At 36.1% G+C, this 22,192-nt stretch overlaps 2 protein-coding genes and 1 long non-coding RNA gene across 9 annotated transcripts in view; 2 read left to right on the top strand and 1 right to left on the bottom strand.

Moving 5' to 3' along the window:
* Positions 1 to 8,625, bottom strand: part of angpt2b (angiopoietin 2b) — a 70,618-nt gene extending 61,993 nt beyond the window's left edge. The window contains exons 1-3 of one of the 7 annotated variants that reach the window (XM_048201494.1): positions 3,899 to 4,005; positions 3,484 to 3,504; positions 3,068 to 3,121 (exon numbers count right to left, since the gene is read on the bottom strand). In XM_048201494.1, coding sequence (XP_048057451.1) covers positions 3,068 to 3,085 — 18 coding nt within the window. In that variant the 5' untranslated portion in view covers positions 3,086 to 3,121; positions 3,484 to 3,504; positions 3,899 to 4,005. Of the gene's footprint in view, positions 1 to 3,046; positions 3,122 to 3,483; positions 4,006 to 8,486 lie in introns of those variants that run through there. The other 6 variants (XM_048201489.1, XM_048201492.1, XM_048201490.1 and 3 more) reach the window with 6 other exon arrangements.
* On the top strand, positions 4,199 to 7,259 carry LOC125274932. The gene is made up of 8 exons (XR_007186349.1): positions 4,199 to 4,895; positions 4,979 to 5,042; positions 5,151 to 5,348; positions 5,446 to 5,512; positions 5,616 to 5,693; positions 5,803 to 6,169; positions 6,331 to 6,404; positions 7,209 to 7,259. It is a non-coding gene; the product is annotated as an uncharacterized LOC125274932 (long non-coding RNA).
* Positions 8,626 to 8,676: 51 nt separating the features above from the next.
* On the top strand, positions 8,677 to 16,861 carry trappc3 (trafficking protein particle complex subunit 3). The gene is made up of 5 exons (XM_048201497.1): positions 8,677 to 8,854; positions 10,449 to 10,546; positions 13,572 to 13,671; positions 16,118 to 16,300; positions 16,387 to 16,861. Exons 1-5 carry the CDS (start codon positions 8,813 to 8,815, stop codon positions 16,504 to 16,506), a joined length of 543 nt encoding a protein of 180 aa, XP_048057454.1. The 5' UTR covers positions 8,677 to 8,812; the 3' UTR covers positions 16,507 to 16,861.
* Positions 16,862 to 22,192: the final 5,331 nt, after the last annotated feature.

Genomic DNA, 22,192 nt, shown 5'->3' with positions numbered 1-22,192 from the left:
AGCTAAAAAGTACACTGAGGCCTTCTGAAGCAGATTTTGTGTTTTTTCCTTGGTCCCCTTATAATGTAGTGTGAAGGAGAGAAGAAATGTGCAATGCAAAGGTTTATATATCCTTCAATCTTTGTGAAAAGTGGAACAGATGTCTCAAAGATATTTTGCATTCACAGCATAATGTTCAAGATTAAATGTCTGTGGCAAGTGTGATATGAACATAATCATAAACCCTTTCCTTACAATATTATGCCTAAAATTTGATTATCTCTCCATGCAAAATGGCAACAGAACTTGCTTCTGTAAGCTGTATTAGAGTGAAATAATACATTTTTTTAAAACTTGCATTGGAGCTTGTGAGTGCTCTTCTGCATTTTGCAATTATCATCACGTATTATATAACTTAAAATGAAACCTGTCAGGCAATTCATTGATTTTCAGACTGCCACTGGCTGCCCCGCAACTATTCCAGATCAAACTTTAGCCTGTAGCAACTGTTTTCCTTCAAAGCTGCAGTTTTAGAGATTGTTGTGAGAATATATCCTGTGAAATAAGGGTAATACCTTTCCCCATGGCTTTTGTGCAGAGTTTTGGGCCAGATTGTACTGTTTCTGTGTTGCTTCTTTGCTAAGCAACATTCCAAGAAGTTCAGCCAGAAATCACTGACATATAGGTGCAAGCTGTGATGGGTGGACCAAACAACATTATAGTAGAATGACTAATCACTACTCTGAGAAATGATTCCTACAAGCCTTTAGAAATTGCAAAAAAATTCCACAGAGACTAATAGCTTGACTTTGTATATCATGATGTTGTCATCTAAACCAATATAAGAAAATTAAACAGTGTGTGTATGATTTGGAAAGAAAAAAGAAACCCAAAGTACCACTTTAAAGGGTTGATGATTTCACTTTTTTTTAACTTTAGTTAGTAAGTAATGTTGCTGTTAGAGCAAACGATGTTCTTTTAAAGAATTCTCTGTTTAAAGACTACAACAAACGGCTAAAAAGACTATCACTAACCCTAAAATTTACATAAACCCTGCCCCCCGGGAACACGCAACAAAGGGGGGTGAGGCCATGTTGGGCTGCTTTAGAGAAGAGGAAGAGTTGTTGTAATAGAGTGTTGCTGCCATACCGTCATTTTAAACGAGGGTCAATTCAACACTGGATTTGCACAAAATATTAACATGCTGGCAAATGCTTGTCAATGAGTTGAATCTACTCCACAGAAACTACATAAATTTATCCACTAACCATTCAGAAACGTCCAGATGCATTCTAAAAGTAGTAACTTCTTCCTGAGTCTCTCCATCAGTGTTCGACTCCGGTTTGAACAATGTAAAGCTGTACACTGTTTGTGACAATCGTCATTTTGGCTGTGTGAGATTCTCCAGCTTTGTTGTTGTTGAGCAACCCAAGTGCAAGCTGTTAAAGCTCCACCCTCTTCTGGAAAGTGGGCGTGAACAGCAGCTCATTTGCTTTTAAAGGGACACACACAAAAATGGTGAGTTTTTGCTCACACCCGAATAGGGGAAAATTTGACAAGCTATAATAAATGATCTGTGGGGTATTTTGATATGTGGGGGACACCAGAGACTTGTATTACATCTTGTAAAAAAGTGCATTATAGGTCCCCTTTAAATTTAGCAGCCTTTTCCAAACCCAAACAGAATTTCCTTAGTATTTTGGTAACAACATGCCAAATAGCTTAGGCCAAAAAAACAAAACAAAAAAACATCAGAATATTCATATATTGTGATATGACGTCTGCAACTTATGATCACACAAGTGGGTGCACACACTACTAACATAATTTAGCTGGGTTTCCTGGTATTTACTCTGAGGTTTCGCTGGTACTAGCTCTGAGTGCATTAAGTTAATCGCTTCTCTGAGAAATGATTCCTATAAGCTTTTATAAATGATAAAAAAAATAAATAAATAAAAAATTCCACACAGACTAATAAATTGGCTTTGTATATCATGATTGTTGTCATCTAAACACATAAAAGAAACATAAACTGTGTGTATATGATTTAAAAAGAAACAGGAACCCAAACAAATACCACTTTGAAATGTAAACCAGCCTTTTCCAAACTTGCACAGAATTCCCTGGGTATTTTAGTAATGACATGCCAAAAAGCTTAGGACAAAAAAAACATCAGAATATTTATATATTGTGATATGACGTCTGCAACTTATGATCGCACGAGTGGTCGCCCACACTACTAATATCAATTTGCTGGGTTTGTTGGTATTTACTCTGAGGTTTCACTGGTATTTGCTCTGAGTGCATTAAGTTATTCCGAGTCGGTTCTGAGGAGCTTATCCATCATTTTCAGTCTGAACAGCGTGAGAAAGAAAATATTGGGAGAGAAAATGAGACAGCTGCTATTGAACAGGCAGAAACAGAATTTTTCTCCTCAAGCGAGATCAACTGACTCAGCGCAGCGTGACATTAAGTGTTGTTGTCCAAATCTCAGTTTTTGGAGCTCTGCAAATAATCGTTTTAAGGAAATATCACACATCTCTTCCCGTAGGATATGAATTACTGCTGTGCACAATTCTAATGCGCTCCAAGATAATATTCTGAGATGATGGAAATGTACAATGGCTGCTGCCTGTAATATTAATGACCAATATTGGCATTTATAAAATCCAAAAGGACAAAACAAAAATTAGATTAATTTATAGCCAAAATATCTTTGCACTTCTGAGTATCTCAGTGGTTACAACATGACCTTGCTTGAAAATCCAAAATCACATATAGACATTACACTGAATTAAATCCTAGCCTTTAGGTTAAATTAAACCCTAGAATCTTTTAAAAGAGAAAATGGTCATGTAAGGACAATTTAATGTTTTTAATATAGGCCAAGGAGATCTATATGGTCTTTATGATGGCAGATTGTAAACTGGTATGGCAAATTGGTATGAACAGATATTAAAGTCTGCTGCATTTTTATTGGAACTTACATATGTGTAATTGTCTCCTGAAATTATGATAACACCATTTTCAGCAAATTAAAAAAAGTTTCATTTATAGGCTACCTCACCTGCACATATTGTAAACTTACATGTCGTTGCACAGCCATCTAGTGGAAGAAGAAAGAAATGCTGCAGTTTCGCATCTGTGAATACAAATACAGCTGTTTAGATTGGAGTTTTAAAACCAAGAAGAGAATAGACATGTGTTCGCTTGAGAATTACTAGTGTGTTTTTAGAATTGCTGTTTTCAGTTTATGAGAAAGTTATGGTCTAGTTTAAGGTCTAAATTAAGATATGAAGAAAAAATTCTCTTGTATAAGATTATGTAAAGTGAGCTGGTCGTTAACAGTAAATACACTTCGACAGTGTGAGGACTCCTAAAGAGAATTATATTGTGATAATTAAAGGACCGGCTCACTGTATCATCACTGGTTACTTACAAAATAAATAAATAACAGTTACATGGACAATATTGATTTGAGTTGAACATATTTTATTATCTTACTTATAGATGGTCTTAAAGCCTCTGCGAAGAAAAAAACAGTCAATAGCAAAGTAGTAAACATAGGCTTAGCAACAAAACGAACACTATACATCAATTAAAATATTAATGTACATGTTAGCAGGCTAGTCGTCTTCCTTTATCCACTTTATTTTGCGATCTATTTTCTGTGAATGTGCGAGACTTCCGTTTCAAAGTGCAGTAAAGCTGTTTGCTCTACAAACCTGTGTTTATAATTACGACAATACTTAAAAATATGTTTGGTAAGAAATACCAGTTTGCAATAGCAAGCAACTGTTTTGTGCAGCTAAAAAAATAACGCGGCAGGTCAGACCAATTAAATTTAAAAAATGTCCGCGCCCGCTCTTACGTTAAAAATAATGCGGATAAGTTCTCACATCCAGCATTTCTCTCTTACCGGCTCGTTGTACATCTGAACATGCTTTTTATTTATTTGCTAATTAATTTGACGCACAATTAGCTATTCTGCCTTGCGATTTAATAAAAATTGAGCGAATAAAGATTGAGCGGGCGATAGAAAGACCGCGGAGTGATCCGAGATACATGAAAGTAGCACCGGCTTGTAACAGATCGGTTGCCTGGATACGGGCAGCGGTCTATTTTTTCAGAACTGTTTGACAGTACATAATGTAAGAGCCTTGTGACGTCACAAAAAGAATATACTGTATATAAACTGGTGGGAATCATTGCTTGTCAGACAGAAGACTACCTCCACTTGCGTGCAGAGAAGTTTACGCAGAATATACTATCAACGTTTGATCTTTTACCAACGGAACAACGTTGTTATTAGCAGCCGTTCCACATCACAATGCTTTGTTTTTTTATGTTAACATGCGCTAAACGGACGTGTTTGACCGTCTCTTTGCAGTGTCTCGGGCATGGCGTATTCTAAAAACGCGGCGTTCAAGTTAACTTTTAAAAACTTTCACGTTTTTTTTTTTTTTCGGTTTTTTTTTTTTTTTTTTGCATTCTCTTGAGATGCGTTTCCATTGCTCCTTCAATGGAAAAAATTGCTAAACATACAGTATGTGTTTGACCGTTGCGTTTGCATCTTTTTGCTCGTGCATAAACGCAACAAAATCTTGTTCAGTGAAGATGATCCCTAACATTTGTAAATGCAAAGTGAACTGAGATAAGATTAACTTATTGGATGACTTAATAAGCTTCTCATAGGACATAGGTGGACAAAGTGGACATGACCATGATGTGTTGTGAATACAGCTCTTTAGAAGTTTGCTGTTTATATACAAATATTAATCTACTGCTAGTATAACTGTTCTGTACCAATACAAACATTTATTTTAAACAAACTTTTGGTTATTTTTTTCCTTTCTGTAGATGAGAAAGCTGCAGAGAGATGGAGCAAATCATACTCATCACATGCTACTATTCTGGTAAAGTGAATTTGGAGTCATTTTTGAAGGATGTTATTCAGTCGAACAATTTCTTTAGCGAGTTGTGTTCTCTTCCTTCATAGGTTTAGATGATGGACTTTGGCTGCACTGACCATTTCATGAAATCCCACTATAAGACATTCACAGGTATGTTGTGTGGGACTTTGTTTACTAATTACATTGATCACTGGATGTTAACAAGGATGACAGAATGCCAACCAGTCAAATCACATATTAATTTTTGCATTCCCATAGAAAAAAGCTGTAGAGATCCAAACTCCCACATCGGACAAAAAAACATTTCCGTTGCCACTGATCCACTCTGATTATAAAGGTAAGTAAGTATCATAGACAATCAGCAGAAGTGTGGATCAGTGTGCAACAACAAGGACTCTGGGAGAGACACTGAGGATGATGGGAATGACTCTTAATCATTTGACCTCTGATCCAAAGGTGTGAGCAAATTAAGATGCACAAAATAATTTTGTGTTTACTGGAGTTTGTTCTGCACATTCCAACATCACTTTGTTGAATTATTTTCCCACTGTAGATCAGAAAGTTGAGGAGAAAAAAATAACAACATCCTGACTGTGAGAGCATTACTTGCTTCTATTTTGGTAACTGCACACAAATCAAGCTGTTTTTGAAGCATTTTGTTGAAATTGTGAGCTTTATATTTCTAGCAATTTCTTTACCCATTTTTGTCCTTTTCCCTCATAGTTTTCCCATAGAAGGTTTAGATGATGGACTTTGGCTGCACTGACCATTTCATGAAATCCCACTATGAGACACTCACAGGTATGTTGTGTGGGACTTTGTTTACTAATTACATTGATCACTGGATGTTAACAAGGATGACAGAATGCCAACCAGTCAAATAACAGAATAATTTTTTGCATTCCCATAGAAAAAAATCTATAAAGATCCAAACTCCCACATCGGACAAAACATTTCCGTAGCCACTGATCCACACTGATTATAAAGGTAAGCATCATTAGGCTTGTTCGAGATGCATCAGCACTGCAAAGACCGATCGGCGTATGACGTCAAAGTAACACGTGAGCGATTCAAACACCTAAGGAGTCATATGCTCTCCAAACGCTCTCGCGGTACTTTGATGTCATACGCCGATTGGTCTGCGAAGCGCCGATGCATCTCGAACAAGCTTATAGACAGTTAGCAAAAGTGTGCATCAGTGTGCAACAACGTGGACTCTGGGAGCGACACTGAGGATGATGGGAATGACTCTTAATCATTTGACCTCTGATCCAAAGGTGTGAGCAAATTAAGATGCACAAAATAATTTTGTGTTTACTGGAGTTTGTTCTGCACATACCAACATCACTCTGTTGAATTATTTTCCCACTGTAGATCAGAAAGTTGAGGAGAAAAAAATAGCAGTCAGTTAACAGAATAATTTTTTGCATTCCCATAGAAAAAAATCTATAGAGATCCAAACTCCCACATCGGACAAAACATTTCCGTAGCCAATCCACACTGATTATAAAGGTAAGTAAGTATCATGATATACTGTACAGAGCAAACAGTAGAAAACACATCATGGTCATGGAGTTCAACATATGGTTCTCTTGTCCACCTGCAATGCATGCCAATATTATAGAGATACTTAAAAACAATAAATAAATAAAATTACATTAAATCTACTTATGTGTGTTGAAATTATTTTATCATGTGAGAAAAAAGAGACCACAGAATGCCAGGAACGCTGAACTCGATCTTCTGATCACTTATTATGGCTCTTATGGACATGAAATATTGATCTGAATGTAAGATATTAATTTTATTTAAGTTTTGTTTTGCTTTGATCACAATTCCTCTAAACCAGGGGTCCCCAAACTTGTTCATGGAGGGCCGGTGTCCTGCAGAGTTTAGCTCCAACTTGCATCAGCACGCCTTCCTGGAAGTTTCTAGTATGCTTAGTAGGACCTTAATTAGCTGCTTCAGGTGTGTATGATTAGGGTTGGAGCTAAACTCTGCAGAGACACCGGCCCTTCAGGAGCAGGAATGGTGACCCCTGCTCTAAACTGTTGTAAATTTGCTGACACAGCAAGGTTGGAACAAGCCACAAATGCATCCTGGTTATAAATGAACAGGTTCAAAAAGAAAAATTACATGTTCTCCAAAGAGAAATAGATTTTTTTACCCTAAATAAACTTTAGTAGACACACATAATTTAAAGGTGCCATCGAATTGAAAATTGAATTTACCTCTGCATAGTTGAATAACAAGAGTTCAGTACATGGAAATGACATACAGTGAGTCTCAAACTCCATTGTTTCCTCCTTCTTAAAGGGCAGCCAGTATTAACGTCTTGATCTGTGCACAGCTGAATCATCAGACTGGGTAAGCAAGCAAGGACAATAGCAAAAAATGGCAGATGGAGCGATAATAACTGACATGATCCATGATATCATGATTTTTTTGTGATATTTGTAAATTGTCTTTCTAAATGTTTCGTTAGCATGTTGCTAATGTACTGTTAAATGAGGTTAAAGTTACCATCGTTTCTTACTGTATTCACGGAGACAAGACTGTCATTATTTTCATTATTAAACACTTGCAGTCTGTATAATGCATAAACACAACTTCACTCTTTATAAATCTCTCCAACAGTGTGTATTGTTAGCTTTAGACACGGAGCACTATCAAACTCGTTCAGAATCAAATGTAAACATCCAAATAAATACCATACTTACGCGATTAGACATGTTGCATGACGAACACTTTGTAAAGATCCATTTTAAGGGTTATATTAGCTTTGTGAACTTTGTTTATGCTGTTAAAGGCAAGCGCGAGCTCCGTGGGCGGGGAGCGTGAGCATTTAAAGGGCCCGCAGCCTAAATCGGCTTATATTTAATGATGCCCCAAAATAGGCAGTTAAAGAAATTAATTTAAAAAAATCTATGGGGTATTTTGAGCTGAAACTTCACAGACACATTCAGGGGACACCTTAGACTTATATTACATCTTTTAAAAAGACGTTCTACGGCACCTTTATTAGTCAAAATCCTGTTGAAGAACTACACTCCCTGTGAATTCTGAAGAGCAAGATCTACCAATATGAGAACAGCAGGAAACTAATATGTCCAAGAAAGCCCTCAAACATTTTGTATAAATCTTATATATAAATACTTCTCAATAAATTGAATTTATAAATAAATAAATATTGTTCTTATACTTAGCCTATAACCAAGTCACATCTTGTGATGTACCTGAACACATCTTCAGTGATGTGTAGGTTGTCCTGCAAAGTGATGTCAAGTCAAGTGGCAGGGGAAGAAACCAAACACAGTGTCTCTTGAGCTACAGTGCAAAACATTTACTATATAAAATATATTTACAACATCAACAATTAAGGTAGAGAGATACTGTAGTGCAGGTGCAGACAAAGAACTTGGGTAAAGTTGGTTTTATATTCGCACATTCGGACTTCTGATAAATTCAGACTTTCCAATAAATGTGCAATAAATGAATGTTTGCGAATTTTAAGCAGCGACATGATATTGACAACCAACGATTGTCAACTTACAAAGTAGGCTATTGAATATCTGCAAGTATTGGTATACTTACAATGCACAAAGATTGAAGCAGCAACTTATGCTCTTGTCGTGACTCCAACTCTGTCCATACTGCTATAATATTGTGAGGTGTTGATTAAATGTGAAGAATATAACATAAACACACAGTCAACAAACACTTTAACTGGTCAGAACTACAGTTTGACTACAATACCCACAATCCAAAGCGAAGCAACATTTCCGGCGAGTCAGCGGCGATTCAGGAAATAAGTCCATCGCAGTGACAGGAACAACATCACGGGACTGTCTTTGCACTGAGCAGATTAATAAAATATTACCTGTAAGCGATCTGTGTACACACCTGTAATATTAGACAACATGTCTAGGCAGTCGAACAGAGCCACGGACAGCAAGAAGATGGTGAGTGTGTGTTGTGTTTCCGCAGATCTCAGTCAAACGCAGGGCAGCCAGCTAACATGCTACTATAATCATTATCGGATAAATAACGTTTATTGGAGCAGTGTTTGCTCTTTGTATAAAATATAGTGTAGTGTACTTGTTACTTAGACGTGTGTTAGCTTATTCTTATGGGTTATTGAGATGAGACATGAGTTTAGTCTTTCCATTAGTCATGGCTGGCTTTTGAATTAAAAAATCTTGTGAAATGCAAGTTTTTCAAGTAATCGTTTGGGGACATTTTTGAATCATAGATTCGTTAGAATGATATATGCTTTCATTGCATTATGCATTATGTGTCATTCATTTTGTTTTAGCACAAATGTTATTGCACAAGGGAGTTGTTGGCATTGCTGTACTCTTAGTGCTGACTAAACAATAAAGTAGTGAAAGCAGAGAAACGCACAGCCGTGTAATGCATGCGTTTTTCTATTTGTTATTTTGTTTGGGTTACATTTTGATATGTGCATGTGTCTTTAACAACTCCATGTTGTGCCGTGAGGGGGCGCTCAAGACCACTGTGTGATCTCATTCATTCAGACCTGAAGATTACCCATGAAGATGATGACGACACAGGACTGAGTTATTTGTTATACTACATATATAGTGGGGTTTCATTTAAAATAAGTGCTACCCTGCAAACCACTACTTAAAAAAATTCAAAAATGATATTTCCTCCAGTTGCTCTTTCTCTGACAAATCTGTAGTTCTTTTTTTTGGTATGGTCCCTTTACTAAAATGTTTTGGCAAGATGTCACAGGATTTGATTGTGTGTTGTATTGGAAGGATGTGGTACTAGGTTTTGTTGACTATGAGCAATCTAAAAAAAAGTCAGTTTTATGTTATTAATTTGATCTTGTTACTAGCTAAATTACACATTCATAAATCTAAATACTAAACCTCTTTTTATTGTTTTTATAAAAGAATTTGGAAAATGCCTCACTTCAATTAATTTGTCTGAAAACAAAAAAGCCTTAAAAATGTTATTTGTTTGTAATTCTTTTCCTTTTTCAGTATCATGTAATTCTCATAATTTGTCAATATGTTAAATTTATATTGTCCCCCAGTTGTTATTTTTTTTCTTCCTTTGTATTTTATTATTATCTGTGTACTGTTTTGAGCATCAATAATTAAAAAATAAATAAATAAAATACTATACTTATATAGTGGGGTTCAGAAACCACATTGAACGCCTGAAATTGTTATGCACACAATAGAATTTGTAATAAAAAAGAAGTTGTAATAATTTAAAAAATGCAAAATAGATACATTTTCTAATGATCTCAGACTTCTGGGCTCCACTGACTCCACTCCCTGTTTTTATGAAATTCCCATGGGAATACTATAGCCAGATACTATTTTATTTATTTAAAATAAACTGGGTAGTAACACTCACCAAATAGTAAAGTAAATAAAAACTGGCTATTTGTAAATGCACTTTTTTTTTTTTTTGCATGGTAAAAATAAATTAATGCATGGTTCAAAATAATTGAACTGTTTTTATTTCCCTAGAAAAAAAATTGAACATTACTTTTGTGTTGGTCTTTCTCTTGAACAGAATTCAGAATTATTCACTCTCACTTATGGAGCCCTGGTCACTCAGCTGTGTAAAGACTATGAAAATGATGAGGAGGTCAACAAACAACTGGATAAAATGTGAGTCTGCCTTTTCCCTTCCCTGCCTATCCATCCAATCTGCTCACAGACTTACATTAATGTTTTCTATTTTCTTTTAAACAACAAGATTTTATTTTAAATATTGAATTAAAGTGTAAGGAACATGGTTAGATTGTCAGATACTGTAACTGGTCTCCAATTCTTTTACATTTGTCCAGTCAGTTTTCCATTATTTAAGTGGAGCAGAGTTCTGATAGGCTTAGTGTGGATGCTAGATGGTCAATGTTTGTGCTGGGTGTAGGCTGTTAGTGTATTAGGTGTGGTGTTTGCCCCGTCCCACCGTGCCATCCAGTCTGCTAAAGTTGGGTTGGGTGGTATTGAGAGTATAAAATGTGCCACTCCAGGTTTTTCGAGAGCCGTCTCTCTCCCCACCCTGCTAAATGAATCGTGCAGCTGTAGGTTACACCCCTGGTTTTTCAAATGCATGATTCTGCTCCCCTCAAATTTTATTCCACCATTAGAGTGGATCCAGATGAAAGACTGGATGAGAGTCTTGATGTTTTTGTTTTTGTGTGTGTCTCTATGTGTGTTGGCAAGTTTACATCTCATGTTGTAGTGCAGTGGTTCTCTCAGCTGGTGGGTTGTGCAGCAGAGAAAATCGATAGACATAATAAAATGTATGTACACTACCGTTCAAAAGTTTGAGGTCGGTAAGATTTTCCAATGTTTTTAGAAGAAATCTCTTATGCTTAGGCTGCATTTATTTGATCAAAAGTACAAAAAAAAATCAACAATATTCAGAATTTTTTAAAAATTCACTGTAAAAAGTAATACGTTATATCTACTCAATAAAATTTTAAATTCAACAATTAGAATTGAGTTAGAATTAATCAAATTAATTCCTTAAATGTAAACCATTTAAAACGAGTAAAATTTTAACAAAAATATCTGAATAGACAGACAGACGTCAAAAATGTATTAACTCTTTATTTTTTTATTGCCAACATTGATGATAACAAGCAGAATCATTGAAGGAAAGAGAAACACTAGAATTAACAGAGGTTTAGATGTTGGTGTTGATTTTATTTAAAATGTGTGATCACCGTTATGGTGATCAGTGTTTCTTTTAGTTGGGCAGTTTGACTCTTTGCTTTTTATGTCAGTTTGTGGTTTTTGTAATGGTGTTTGCTAATTTTACACATTTTAAATGGTTGACTTTTAAGGATTTAATTTGATTAATTCTAACTCAATTCTTATATGTTGAATTTAATTAACAAAATTGTTTGTAATCTGTTGCCACAATTTTATTGTATTACTTTTTACAGTGTACAATTTTAAAACATTTATTACTGTGTTGGCAAAGCTGTATTTACTTCAGTAATTGTATTTACTTTAGATTAGGGCTGTCAAACGATTAATCGCGATTAATCGCATCCATAATAAAAGTTTGTGTTTACATAATATATATGTGAATACTATGTATAATTATTATGTATATATAAATACACACACATGCATGTATATATTTACAGAAAATTTGTTATATTTATACATGTAATATTTGTATTTATATATAATATAAATTATATAAATATATATACAGTATATACAAGCAAATACTTCTTAAATATATACACATGTATGTGTGTGTATTTACATGCACATAATAATTAAACATAGTATACACACATATATTATGGAAACACAAACGTTTATTTTGGATGCGATTAATCGCGATTAATCGTTTGACAGCCCTACGTCAGATTAGATCAGCATAATTACTTCAGTCTTTAGTGTCACGTGATCTTTCAGAAATCATTCTAATATGCTGATTTGCTGCTTAAAGGGATAAAAAAAAAATCTGTCATTTACTCACTCTCATGTCGTTCCAAACCCGCAAGTCTTTCATTCATCTTCGTAACGCAATGAAGATATTTTTGATGAAATCTGAGAGCTTTCTTTCCCTCCATAGACAGCTTGAAAAAAAAGTTCATAAAGAGATTGTAAAACTAATCCATATGAATTGAGCGGTTTAGTCCAATTTTCTGAAGAGATTTGGTCAATTTATATGAACAAACTGAATTTAGGCTTTTATTCACATATAAACATTGATCAGCGAACATAAACAGAAGCTCAACCATGCTTGCTTGATGCACAAAAACAAATCTCTCAAACGTGCTGCGAAACGCACGAGAATTTATATTCAAGTACATTTGGTCCCACTTTATATTAGATGTCCTTAACTACTATGTACTTAAATCAAAAAATAAGTGCAATGTACTTTTTGTGTTCAAATTGTATTGGAAAACACTTTTGCTGCTATTAAGGTGGGATACGGGTAAGTTTAGGACCAGTTTGGTGGTATGGGTAGGTTTAAGGGTGGGTTAAGGCATAAGGGTCAACCGTGTAATTATAGATGTAATTTTTTATTTTATTTTTAAATAAAAGTACAATGTAAAAACATGTATGTACACAATAAGTGCATTGTATCAAACGATTAATCTAAATGTAAGTACATAGTAGTTAAGGCCACCTAATATAATGTGCAATCGTACATTTTTGTTACTTTTGTTTAATGAACAATTTTTTTTGTACTTGATGTCCAATGTAAAATCTGAGCCCTGAATCAAAACCAGTTGAGAACCCCTGTTTTAAAGATTGTGGGAAAAGCAATGAGGATGCGTGGAGTCCAACCGCTGTGATTTAGAGAATCAGTGGGCAGCGTGTATTCTTTGGCTGAGCGGTCTTTTCATTTAAACCGTGCCTTGAACTAATCCAGTAGTCCCACTGATATTGGGTTTGGCAACATGTCTGTAATACAATCTTTTTTCCTCCTGCTTCTTTAAAGCATCAAATATGATATAAGCAAGAGCAAGATTTGACTTTCTCTCTGACCAAACAAGTTTGTATCTTTCTTTTCGAGTCCTTGAAGCTGAAGGGCTTTACTAAAACCTTCAAAGTAAAAAGAGACTTGCGTTGGTGGGTGAAATGAGGGCGAATGAAAGTGAAGTTGCTCTGACAATGACACAGTTTCACAGCTTCCCTTCTCTTCCATCCTTTCAAGGGGATACAATATCGGAGTGCGTCTGATTGAGGACTTCTTGGCTCGGTCCAGCGTGGGGAGGTGTCATGATTTCCGAGAAACAGCCGATGTCATTGCAAAGGTAACGTGAGTACTTTGAACCAATCAGAACGCATGCTGAGCCCTCCCTTAGGCCAGACGAGAGAGAATCAGGAAGCAAGCAAGCATGTTAATGCGCAAGCAAGTGACTGGAATTTGAACTTCAACCTGCAGTAGCCCACATACTTTCTTAGCTTTCATCACATCTTTCTACCGTTTTTAATTTTTCAGAGTCACACAGCTTGAGAAACATCCGCGCTATGCTACCGCAAAGCCAACTGGCGAGAACCGAGACACTCATGTTCCTCTCGGCTTGTTTTCTTTGGTCTGGGAGAGCCACAGACTGTGCTTTTTTACGAAACACTGCACCTCACCCTAAGCGTATAGGGTTCACACTGACAGGATTGACAGAGCGTTCTTCCCGCTGTCCGTCACCTGTCCATGCTTGCTTGGTCTCTGTCTGTCTGTTCTCTATTCTTCTGTTTTCTCTGTCTTTCTCTCCTCACTTTCCTCTACGTGTGCCACGTCGTCAAATGTTAATCCAGAACGCATCGGTTTGCTGGGACCCTGATCTGAATCCTGAAACTATGGCTCTTAAAACACTTTTTAATATAACTTTAATGAGGGTTAGAATGTGAAGCATTTAGTCTAATTGACTGGGAGCACTAATATAGAATTCAAATGATGTGCACTCACAGGTGTGCGTATTGCGGTTGTTTTACAGCTTCAAATGTTGCTCTCCAAACAGAATTTTAAATCAGAGCTATTTTATTATGGCTATTTTATTATGTTTTGTGCTTCAGTGTTGCATAATGTGAAGATTTTTGTTCTAGAGATGTAATCAAGGGATATTAAACATTTGTTCAATACAATAAGCCGATAATTGTCAATTTATGGCCGGTATTAAAGTTCTATCTATATAATTGTCTATTAATTCATTAAAAATAAAAATTAAAAGGAATTGTTTTAAATGCTCCAAGCAGTTAATTTATTATTATTATGTACTATTATAGTTATTATTAATATTTTGCATTAGCTTTTATTTTTATATTTTCAGTTTTCATTTTAGTTTAAGTTATGTCATTTTTTGGGTTTTATTAATATTTATGTACACCTTTAATTAATTTTTATTTTAGTTTTAGTGATTTTAATACTTCAAGTAAACTTTATTTATTTATGTTAGTTACCAAGGCATCATTTCTGATTTTTTTTTTTTTTTTTTTTTTTTTCTAAGTTTAAAGTTTTTAATAATTCACAAAAACAGCACTGGCTCTAAGGGATTTTTGGCTTCACAACATTAAAATGTACAGAATTAAATGAATATTCATTTTGAGAAAAAATAGGGGATATGAGCTTGCATAATTAAATATCAATACTGACAGATACATTTAAAAAAAAAAAAAAAAAAAAAAAAAAATCTGTTGTATTGGCCAAACAAAAATGATACCATGGATCACTAGAATATTTAATTCAACCATTTTTTTTTTTTTTTTTTTTTTTTTTTTTGTGTAACACTTTAGTATGGGGAACACATATTCCCTGTTAACTATGACTTAATTTACTGCTTATTAATAGTTAGTAAAGTAGTTGTTAAGTTTAGGTATTCTGTAGGATTAAGAAAGTAGAATAAGGTCATGTAGAATACATTAGGCATTAATATGTGCTTAATAAGTACTAATAAACAGGCAATATTCTAGTAATATGCAAGCTAATAAGCAACTAGTTAAAATACCTTAAAATAAAGTGTTACTTTTGTTTGTGTGTGTGTTCTTGTATACATGGTTTATGAGGACACAAATGTGTATAATGACATGGGTATTACAATGTAAACATGGTTTATGAGGACACTTCCGTAAACCAAATGGCTTAAAATACATACTAAACACTGTTTTTCTGAAATTCAAAAAATGCAGACTGTTTTGTGTGATGGGTAGGTTTAGGGGTAGGGGTGGTATGGGGGATAGAATAAACAGTTTGTACAGTATAAAAACCATTACGTGTATGGAGAGTCCCCGTAAACCACATATACAAGTGTGTGTGTGTGTGTGTGTGTGTGTCTGTGTGTGTGTATGTCCAGGTTCCAAGTAAAAATGGAACATTTTAAAATAAGTAACATTCATTTTGAAGTATTGATTATCTAAAATAGGCATTACAACATGCTTTTTTATATGTAACATATAAACCATTTTATTGAATGTCCTGCAAAATGTCCTACATCGTGATATATACTGTTACTGTGATGTAAAATTAGCGATATTCTGGTTTTCTTATGGCCTGCCCTGACAATTTCTTCTCTTTAATTACATTCAAAGGGTTAAAAACGTCGTCTCAAACCCTGTGCAGTAATAAGTCATTTCAGAGTGTGAATACAGCACCTAAAAAGAATGTGGCAGCTCTGCAAAATCACTTAAATGTGGCCTTGACATCATAAGTGTAGGCAAGCGAGTTAACATGAAGACTGAAGGGCCTTTTTGTCTTCACATTAACAGGTAGCCTTCAAGATGTACTTGGGTATCACCCCCAGCGTGACCAACTGGAGTCCTGCTGGAGACGAGTTCTCTCTTATCCTCGAAAGCAACCCCCTGGTGGACTTTGTAGAGCTTCCCGACAACCACAGCAATCTGGTCTACTCCAACCTGCTCTGTGGAGTGCTGAGAGGAGCTCTTGAAATGGTGAGGAGCATGTTTGCGTGAGATGAATTGACGTATCTTCTGATAACCCTCAATTGCCATTCACGGTCATTTTCCTACCGCTGCAGGTTCAAATGGCGGTGGACGTGCGATTTGCTCAGGACACGCTAAGAGGTGACAATGTGACAGAAATTCGCATGAAGTTCATCAAAAGGATCGAGGAGAACATGCCAGCTGGGGATGAATGAGGCTGAGAGACACTAACCTTTGACCTGTGAGACTTTTTTTATGTTGGGTTGGGAACCAAAAACTTCCATTTTGGTCAAGGGAAGACCAACCAATCCTTCTTATAATACAATAAAACATTGTAAGTATTGCAATGAGAGTTCACCATCGAGAAGATTCTCTCGATGTGTCAATAAGGATGGCATGTTCTTTCCACCTGGTCCATGTTTTGTATTTCAGGACAATACACTCTTTTTGTATTTGTCTCTAGTGTATTTTTTTGTTTTCTTATTGCGTTTAACTCGGACATAAGCCAGAGAAGGTTTAATTTATTCAGCAGTGTATCATAATCCGATTGAATAAATCATCGACTATGAACAACCGTGGCTCAGCCCCTCATTTTGCATTCTTCAACTCAATAGGCCTTTGACATAAACTAATATTTACTCTAAGTTCTAATAAAGCGCTCATTTGTTCAAACCAAATCGCAGTTCTGTTTTCACGTCTTTAACGCTTGTGTCGCAAACAACTTTAGATGGCTAATCTAAAACCAACATTTGAAGAAAGGGCCCCATGTTCGACAAGAACAGAGCCGTAGTCTTGGGAGACGTATGCTTTGTAGAAAGGGCCAATGGTGTTAAGGGGAGTCTGGTAGGGGTCTAGGTATATAGATAATGGGACCTGTGTGTGCTGAGCCTGTGGCAGGTCCCTCCACACGTATGTAATGAAGTGTCACGGTGGCCCCCATCCCGTCCAGGACTTGTCGTGTACTGGCCCTTGCATTGTGGGACTGTTATTCCTACAGCGCAGCAGCACGATGTGGTTAGAGTTAAACAACAATAACAAGGGCTTAATTCGTCTCAGATGTTTACTCAAGCAACATGGAAGCAATCAGGGCCTGGAGGTTCACTGGTGCGTGTGCAGGACAGGGCTGTTTTGGGAGCCAGTGCGTTTTAACGGTGCAGCCGACGGGTTCACGGTCGTGCGGACTGGTGGGAAGGGGAAGGTTGTCCGCTGAAAGGCATTCATTTCTCCAGCGCAGCTCAAAGTCCGTTCCTGACACCTGTTAATCGCCTTACGTCATGATCCAGGCTTCTTTTTCCAGAATTCCACACCTCGTCAATCACAAATGGAAAGAAGTTTACTACTACCCCTACTACTTCCCATCGGCTAGCATATGGATTCAGATTTATAAACTTCAGCTCTTTTTAGTTTCCATGTGATTTTATTCACATTGGTGTGTCGAATAATGCGTTCATTGTGGAAGTGTATTGTTTTATTACATCAAGCCACTAGAGGTAGCTGTGAGCATTGTGGTCTGTGACCTTTTTTCTCTTTCCATTCTCATGGATTTTTCAGTGTTTCTCTTTAATTTGGTATTTGATTGCTCACGGGGTCCACCGACTGCTTGTTTTTGAATCTCTGGGGCTGGGAAATTATTTTCTGAATAAATTCTTTATCCACTCGCTCTTGATTCAGGGACATTTACAAGAAAAACAGTGGAAAACGTATGCAGAGCCCTGTCAGGCTGAATCCCTCATCCCCTCTCGCTAGATTATGCATACAATGTATGTATTCTGTATAATGTGTATATTGGAAAGCGAGGGAAGAGGAAATGGTTTCGCTCAGACATTCGATTTAAATCATTTGGCAGAATTAGACCCCTGTATCATGGGGATATACAGCTGGGATTGTGTACTGCGTGAAAACTTGTATCACTCTTCCATATGCTCTCAGGAATTTCTCTAGCTCCTTCTTTCTCTCTTCTTAACAATGCAGGATGTCTCCTTGGCCAAGCATCCAAAACAAAGTGATGTGTCAGTATTCATTAACCATCACGGTCATCTTTAACCAATATCTCCAGACAAAAAGATGACCTCCTCTTCATCCCCTTTATATGTTCATCCTCATCTGTATGAGCTGCTCATGTCGGCATGGCCACCATACCAGGCCGACACTGGAGAAGGCACAAAAGAATTCCAAGAAGCTATTTTCCACCATAAGGGATTGATTTTTACAAGCTATTTTTATTCCTTCTCTTCCCCCATGTCTAAAGGCAGGTTAGTGGCAACAAACGAAAGAAAGGAAACTTGTTCTTTCATCCGTTCATATGCAATTTGTTTAAAGTCTGCATCCGGCCCACTTTATTCCTTGCCTATATTTTTAAAGTAGCGACGAAACGGAAGCAGACATTTTCTTCCATATTGTGACGTATATCCAAGACCAATGCTGCGTTCCAGGCAGGTTTTTGAGCCCATAAGTCATGACTTCAGACCACGACTCACGACTTTGTTGCGTTCCAGGCAAGTCACGCCAAACTGCCTGAGCGCAAGGAATTGACATTAACATTAGCTCGCCCAACATTTCCATGTGGTGGTATACTTTTGCGACATACTTATCGTTTTAAGACGCATAACATTGTAATACATAATTGTGTGTGTGTGTATTATTTATCATTATTATATTATTATTAATTTGATTGCAACGTTATATTGTCCTTAAGTCTATTTCTCACCGTGTACCACTTGCATAAACACCGCATCCGTAGGGGCTGCCATTGTTGTTTCACGGGCTATGTGACGTCAGAGCGCGGAACTGGGAGTACATCGATCTAGTATGAGTTGACGGGTGGGAAGTCATGGGTTTGACTGCCGTTCCAGTGCACTTTCACGGGTAGAAGGTTGGAAAAACAAGGGTTACGGTTTGCCTGGAACGCAGCATAACATATTATAGAAAAAGAAAAAAATATAGAGTGGAAATTGGTTCTATGCATCGGTTGTTGATTGGGTTTTGAGATGGGGCTGTTGAGGCAGATGAACGTGAGCTTGCAGGGGCAGAGTTTAAGCCAACTAAATGATTGGATGAGTACTGCATACGACACCAGAGAGTCAAGTTTTTCATTTTCACCAGAAGGTCCAGTTATATTAACCATTACAAAGCCAAAACACTAAGAAATGAAATATATGCACAGATTGTTCACCATAACTTGTATTTAGACATAGAGGGGGGAATTTTTATTTCATGATGACTTTAAAGGGTTAATTTACCCAAAAATGAAAATTACTCACCGTCATGTCTTTCCACACACGTAAGACTTTGGTTCATGTTCGGAACACAAATGAAGATCTTTTTGATGATATCTGAGAGATTTCCCTCTCTTCGTTGACAGCTATGCAACTACCATTTTGACGCAAGATCGTAAAATGTCCAAGCTGCTCTTTTGCCTACAATGAAAGTGAATGGTGACCAAGGCTGACAAGATTTGTACTAAATAATGGCCTACATTTAGTCATATTGGTGTTAGAATACTTGAAATATAGTTCATTATTTGTATGTATTACTTTTATGATGCATTTATGCCCCTTTTTATTGAAAGTCCTTGGTCTACATGCACTTTTATTATACGAAATAGATCAGAGTGAACATTCTTCAAAACCTCTCTTTTTGTGTTTTACAGAAGAAAGTCATGGATGTTTGATACAGCATGAGTACTTTTTTTTATTTTGGGGTGAACTGTCACTTTAAGAATTTTATTAGGACAGTTCTTGCATACAAGTAGCAAAAGTTACGTATGCTGGAAACGTGACAGTACACACCAATCTCATTTAAACCCTCTAAATGCAACCATGTGCCCTATATCAGAAACAAATGCTGAATGGCACGCTGAAACAATAAAATCCTGCGGATGGCCTGCTGCTGGCTCACCGTTATTGAATCCCCCTCATCCATTCTTCCGTCTTTTTTTCTTCTCACTTTCTTCCACTGTATCCCCCACTTTCAAGCCTTGCCAGGGTGAAGGGATTGGCAGCAAGATGATGAAGGTCAAAGGAGGGAAACGGAGCAGGGCAAGACGAGTGCGTTTCAAAAACACACCTTGTGGGAATATCAACATGCCCTGGAGCACGGAGAACCGACTCGATGCTGGAGAGCCATCACAGCCCATCGCATGGTGTCCAAGTCTCCCACAGCTCTTCTGGAGCACAAAGGAGATGACACACGAATGGATGATCTTCCCTGGCTCGCAGGAACAGCAGCATGCATACGGTTTCCAGTAAAGGTCACAAGATAGTAAATCAAAGGATCCGAGATGGAAATGCAACAAACCCTCTTGTCTGAGGTAATTCTCATGCAGATGTCAAGAAAAGATGTAATTAGATCCTTGAGGAAGACCACATGTCAAAGACTTTTCCTATTAGTTCTCAAACATTTGTTTGTTTCTTATTTAATTCGTAAAATCTTTTTTGCTTTCTTTACACATCACTTTTTAGAGGATTACCTTGAATAGCTCACCATATTTATAACATGTAAAATGTGCTACTTCCACTTTCCCATGACTGCTACTATATGCTGATCTGAATCAAACACATCTGGGACAAATAAGAGAGCAGAACTCCTCAGTCTCACTCAGCAACCTCGACCTGTTGCCAATGCCTTAAATGGTACTTGAAAGGTCCTCTTTTTCCATCGTATCCCTAGAATAGATAGATTATTTCACATTGATTTTCAATTTTTGGAGAGGATTGATGGGGATTATTAAAATAATTGATTTAATTGCTTAATTTCAGAAATATGCCATTATTTACTTAAAGTCATATGTGATTGTGTACTTGTACAGCCCAAAAAAGTATTTGGAGACTTAAAAATGAATGAATGTCATTGCATTATATTACAAAATATCAAACCAAGTAGCATTTATTTTAAAGAAATACACACTCTAATAATGCTGGGTTAAAACAACTCAAGTTGGGTTGAAAATGGACTAAAGCCAGCGGTTGGGTTAAATGTTTGCCCAATCTGCAGGGTAGTTTTATTTAACTCAACTATTGTTTAAAAATTATTGTATTGATTGCTTAAAATGCACCCAAAGTATGTTGGAAATTAACATTTATTAATATGTTTAATTAATAATATTTAAACAATAAACATTTATTAAACCCCAACAGCTGGGGTTGTCCATTTTCAACCCAACTTGGTTTGTTTTTAACCCAGCATTTTTTAGTGTAGCAAACATACTTTTCAAGCTAGACATTTTAAGGAGTGTTCAAAATGAAGACGTATTTGGAAACTTTCTAGCTAGTAAACATTAGTGAACAATGTTCATTACTGTAAAAAAATACTGTAATTTTAACTGTAAAATGCTACAGTAAAAACCTGTTAATTGGTTAGAAGTAAGCTCCCTTAATATACAGGGAAACACTGTAATAGATCTAACGGGATATTTTATTTAATCTTACAGTAAAATACTTTTACTGAACCATTTTTAAAAGTTAATATATATATATATATATATATATATATATATATATATATATATATATATATATATATATATATATATATATATATATATATATATATATATATATATATATATTATTTATAGTGAAAAAGCCATAAACTGACATTCCCAGAAGTCCCTGTGTGACACTTCATATTTGATGGTATTTCTTATTAGATTTTTATGTTATATGCTGTTATATTAATGTTTATTGGATTATTTTAATGTCATATGGCTGTTGGATTTACTACTTTGCTTGTTTTTTGTTAATTACAACAGTTTTAAACAACAATTTACTGTCTTTTGTAAAGTTGTTTAAATTTTAACTGTTTTTTTTTTGTTTGTTTTGTTTTGTTTTGAAGTTAATGTGAAACACCTTGGGTTACTCTGCTAAGACATCTCTGTCAAATTAAGTGTCCAAAAACGTTTGA

Source organism: Megalobrama amblycephala, linkage group LG9 (genome assembly GCF_018812025.1).
Source record: "Megalobrama amblycephala isolate DHTTF-2021 linkage group LG9, ASM1881202v1, whole genome shotgun sequence".
NCBI lineage: Eukaryota > Metazoa > Chordata > Actinopteri > Cypriniformes > Xenocyprididae > Megalobrama > Megalobrama amblycephala.
This window is presented reverse-complemented; position numbering and strand designations above follow the sequence as displayed.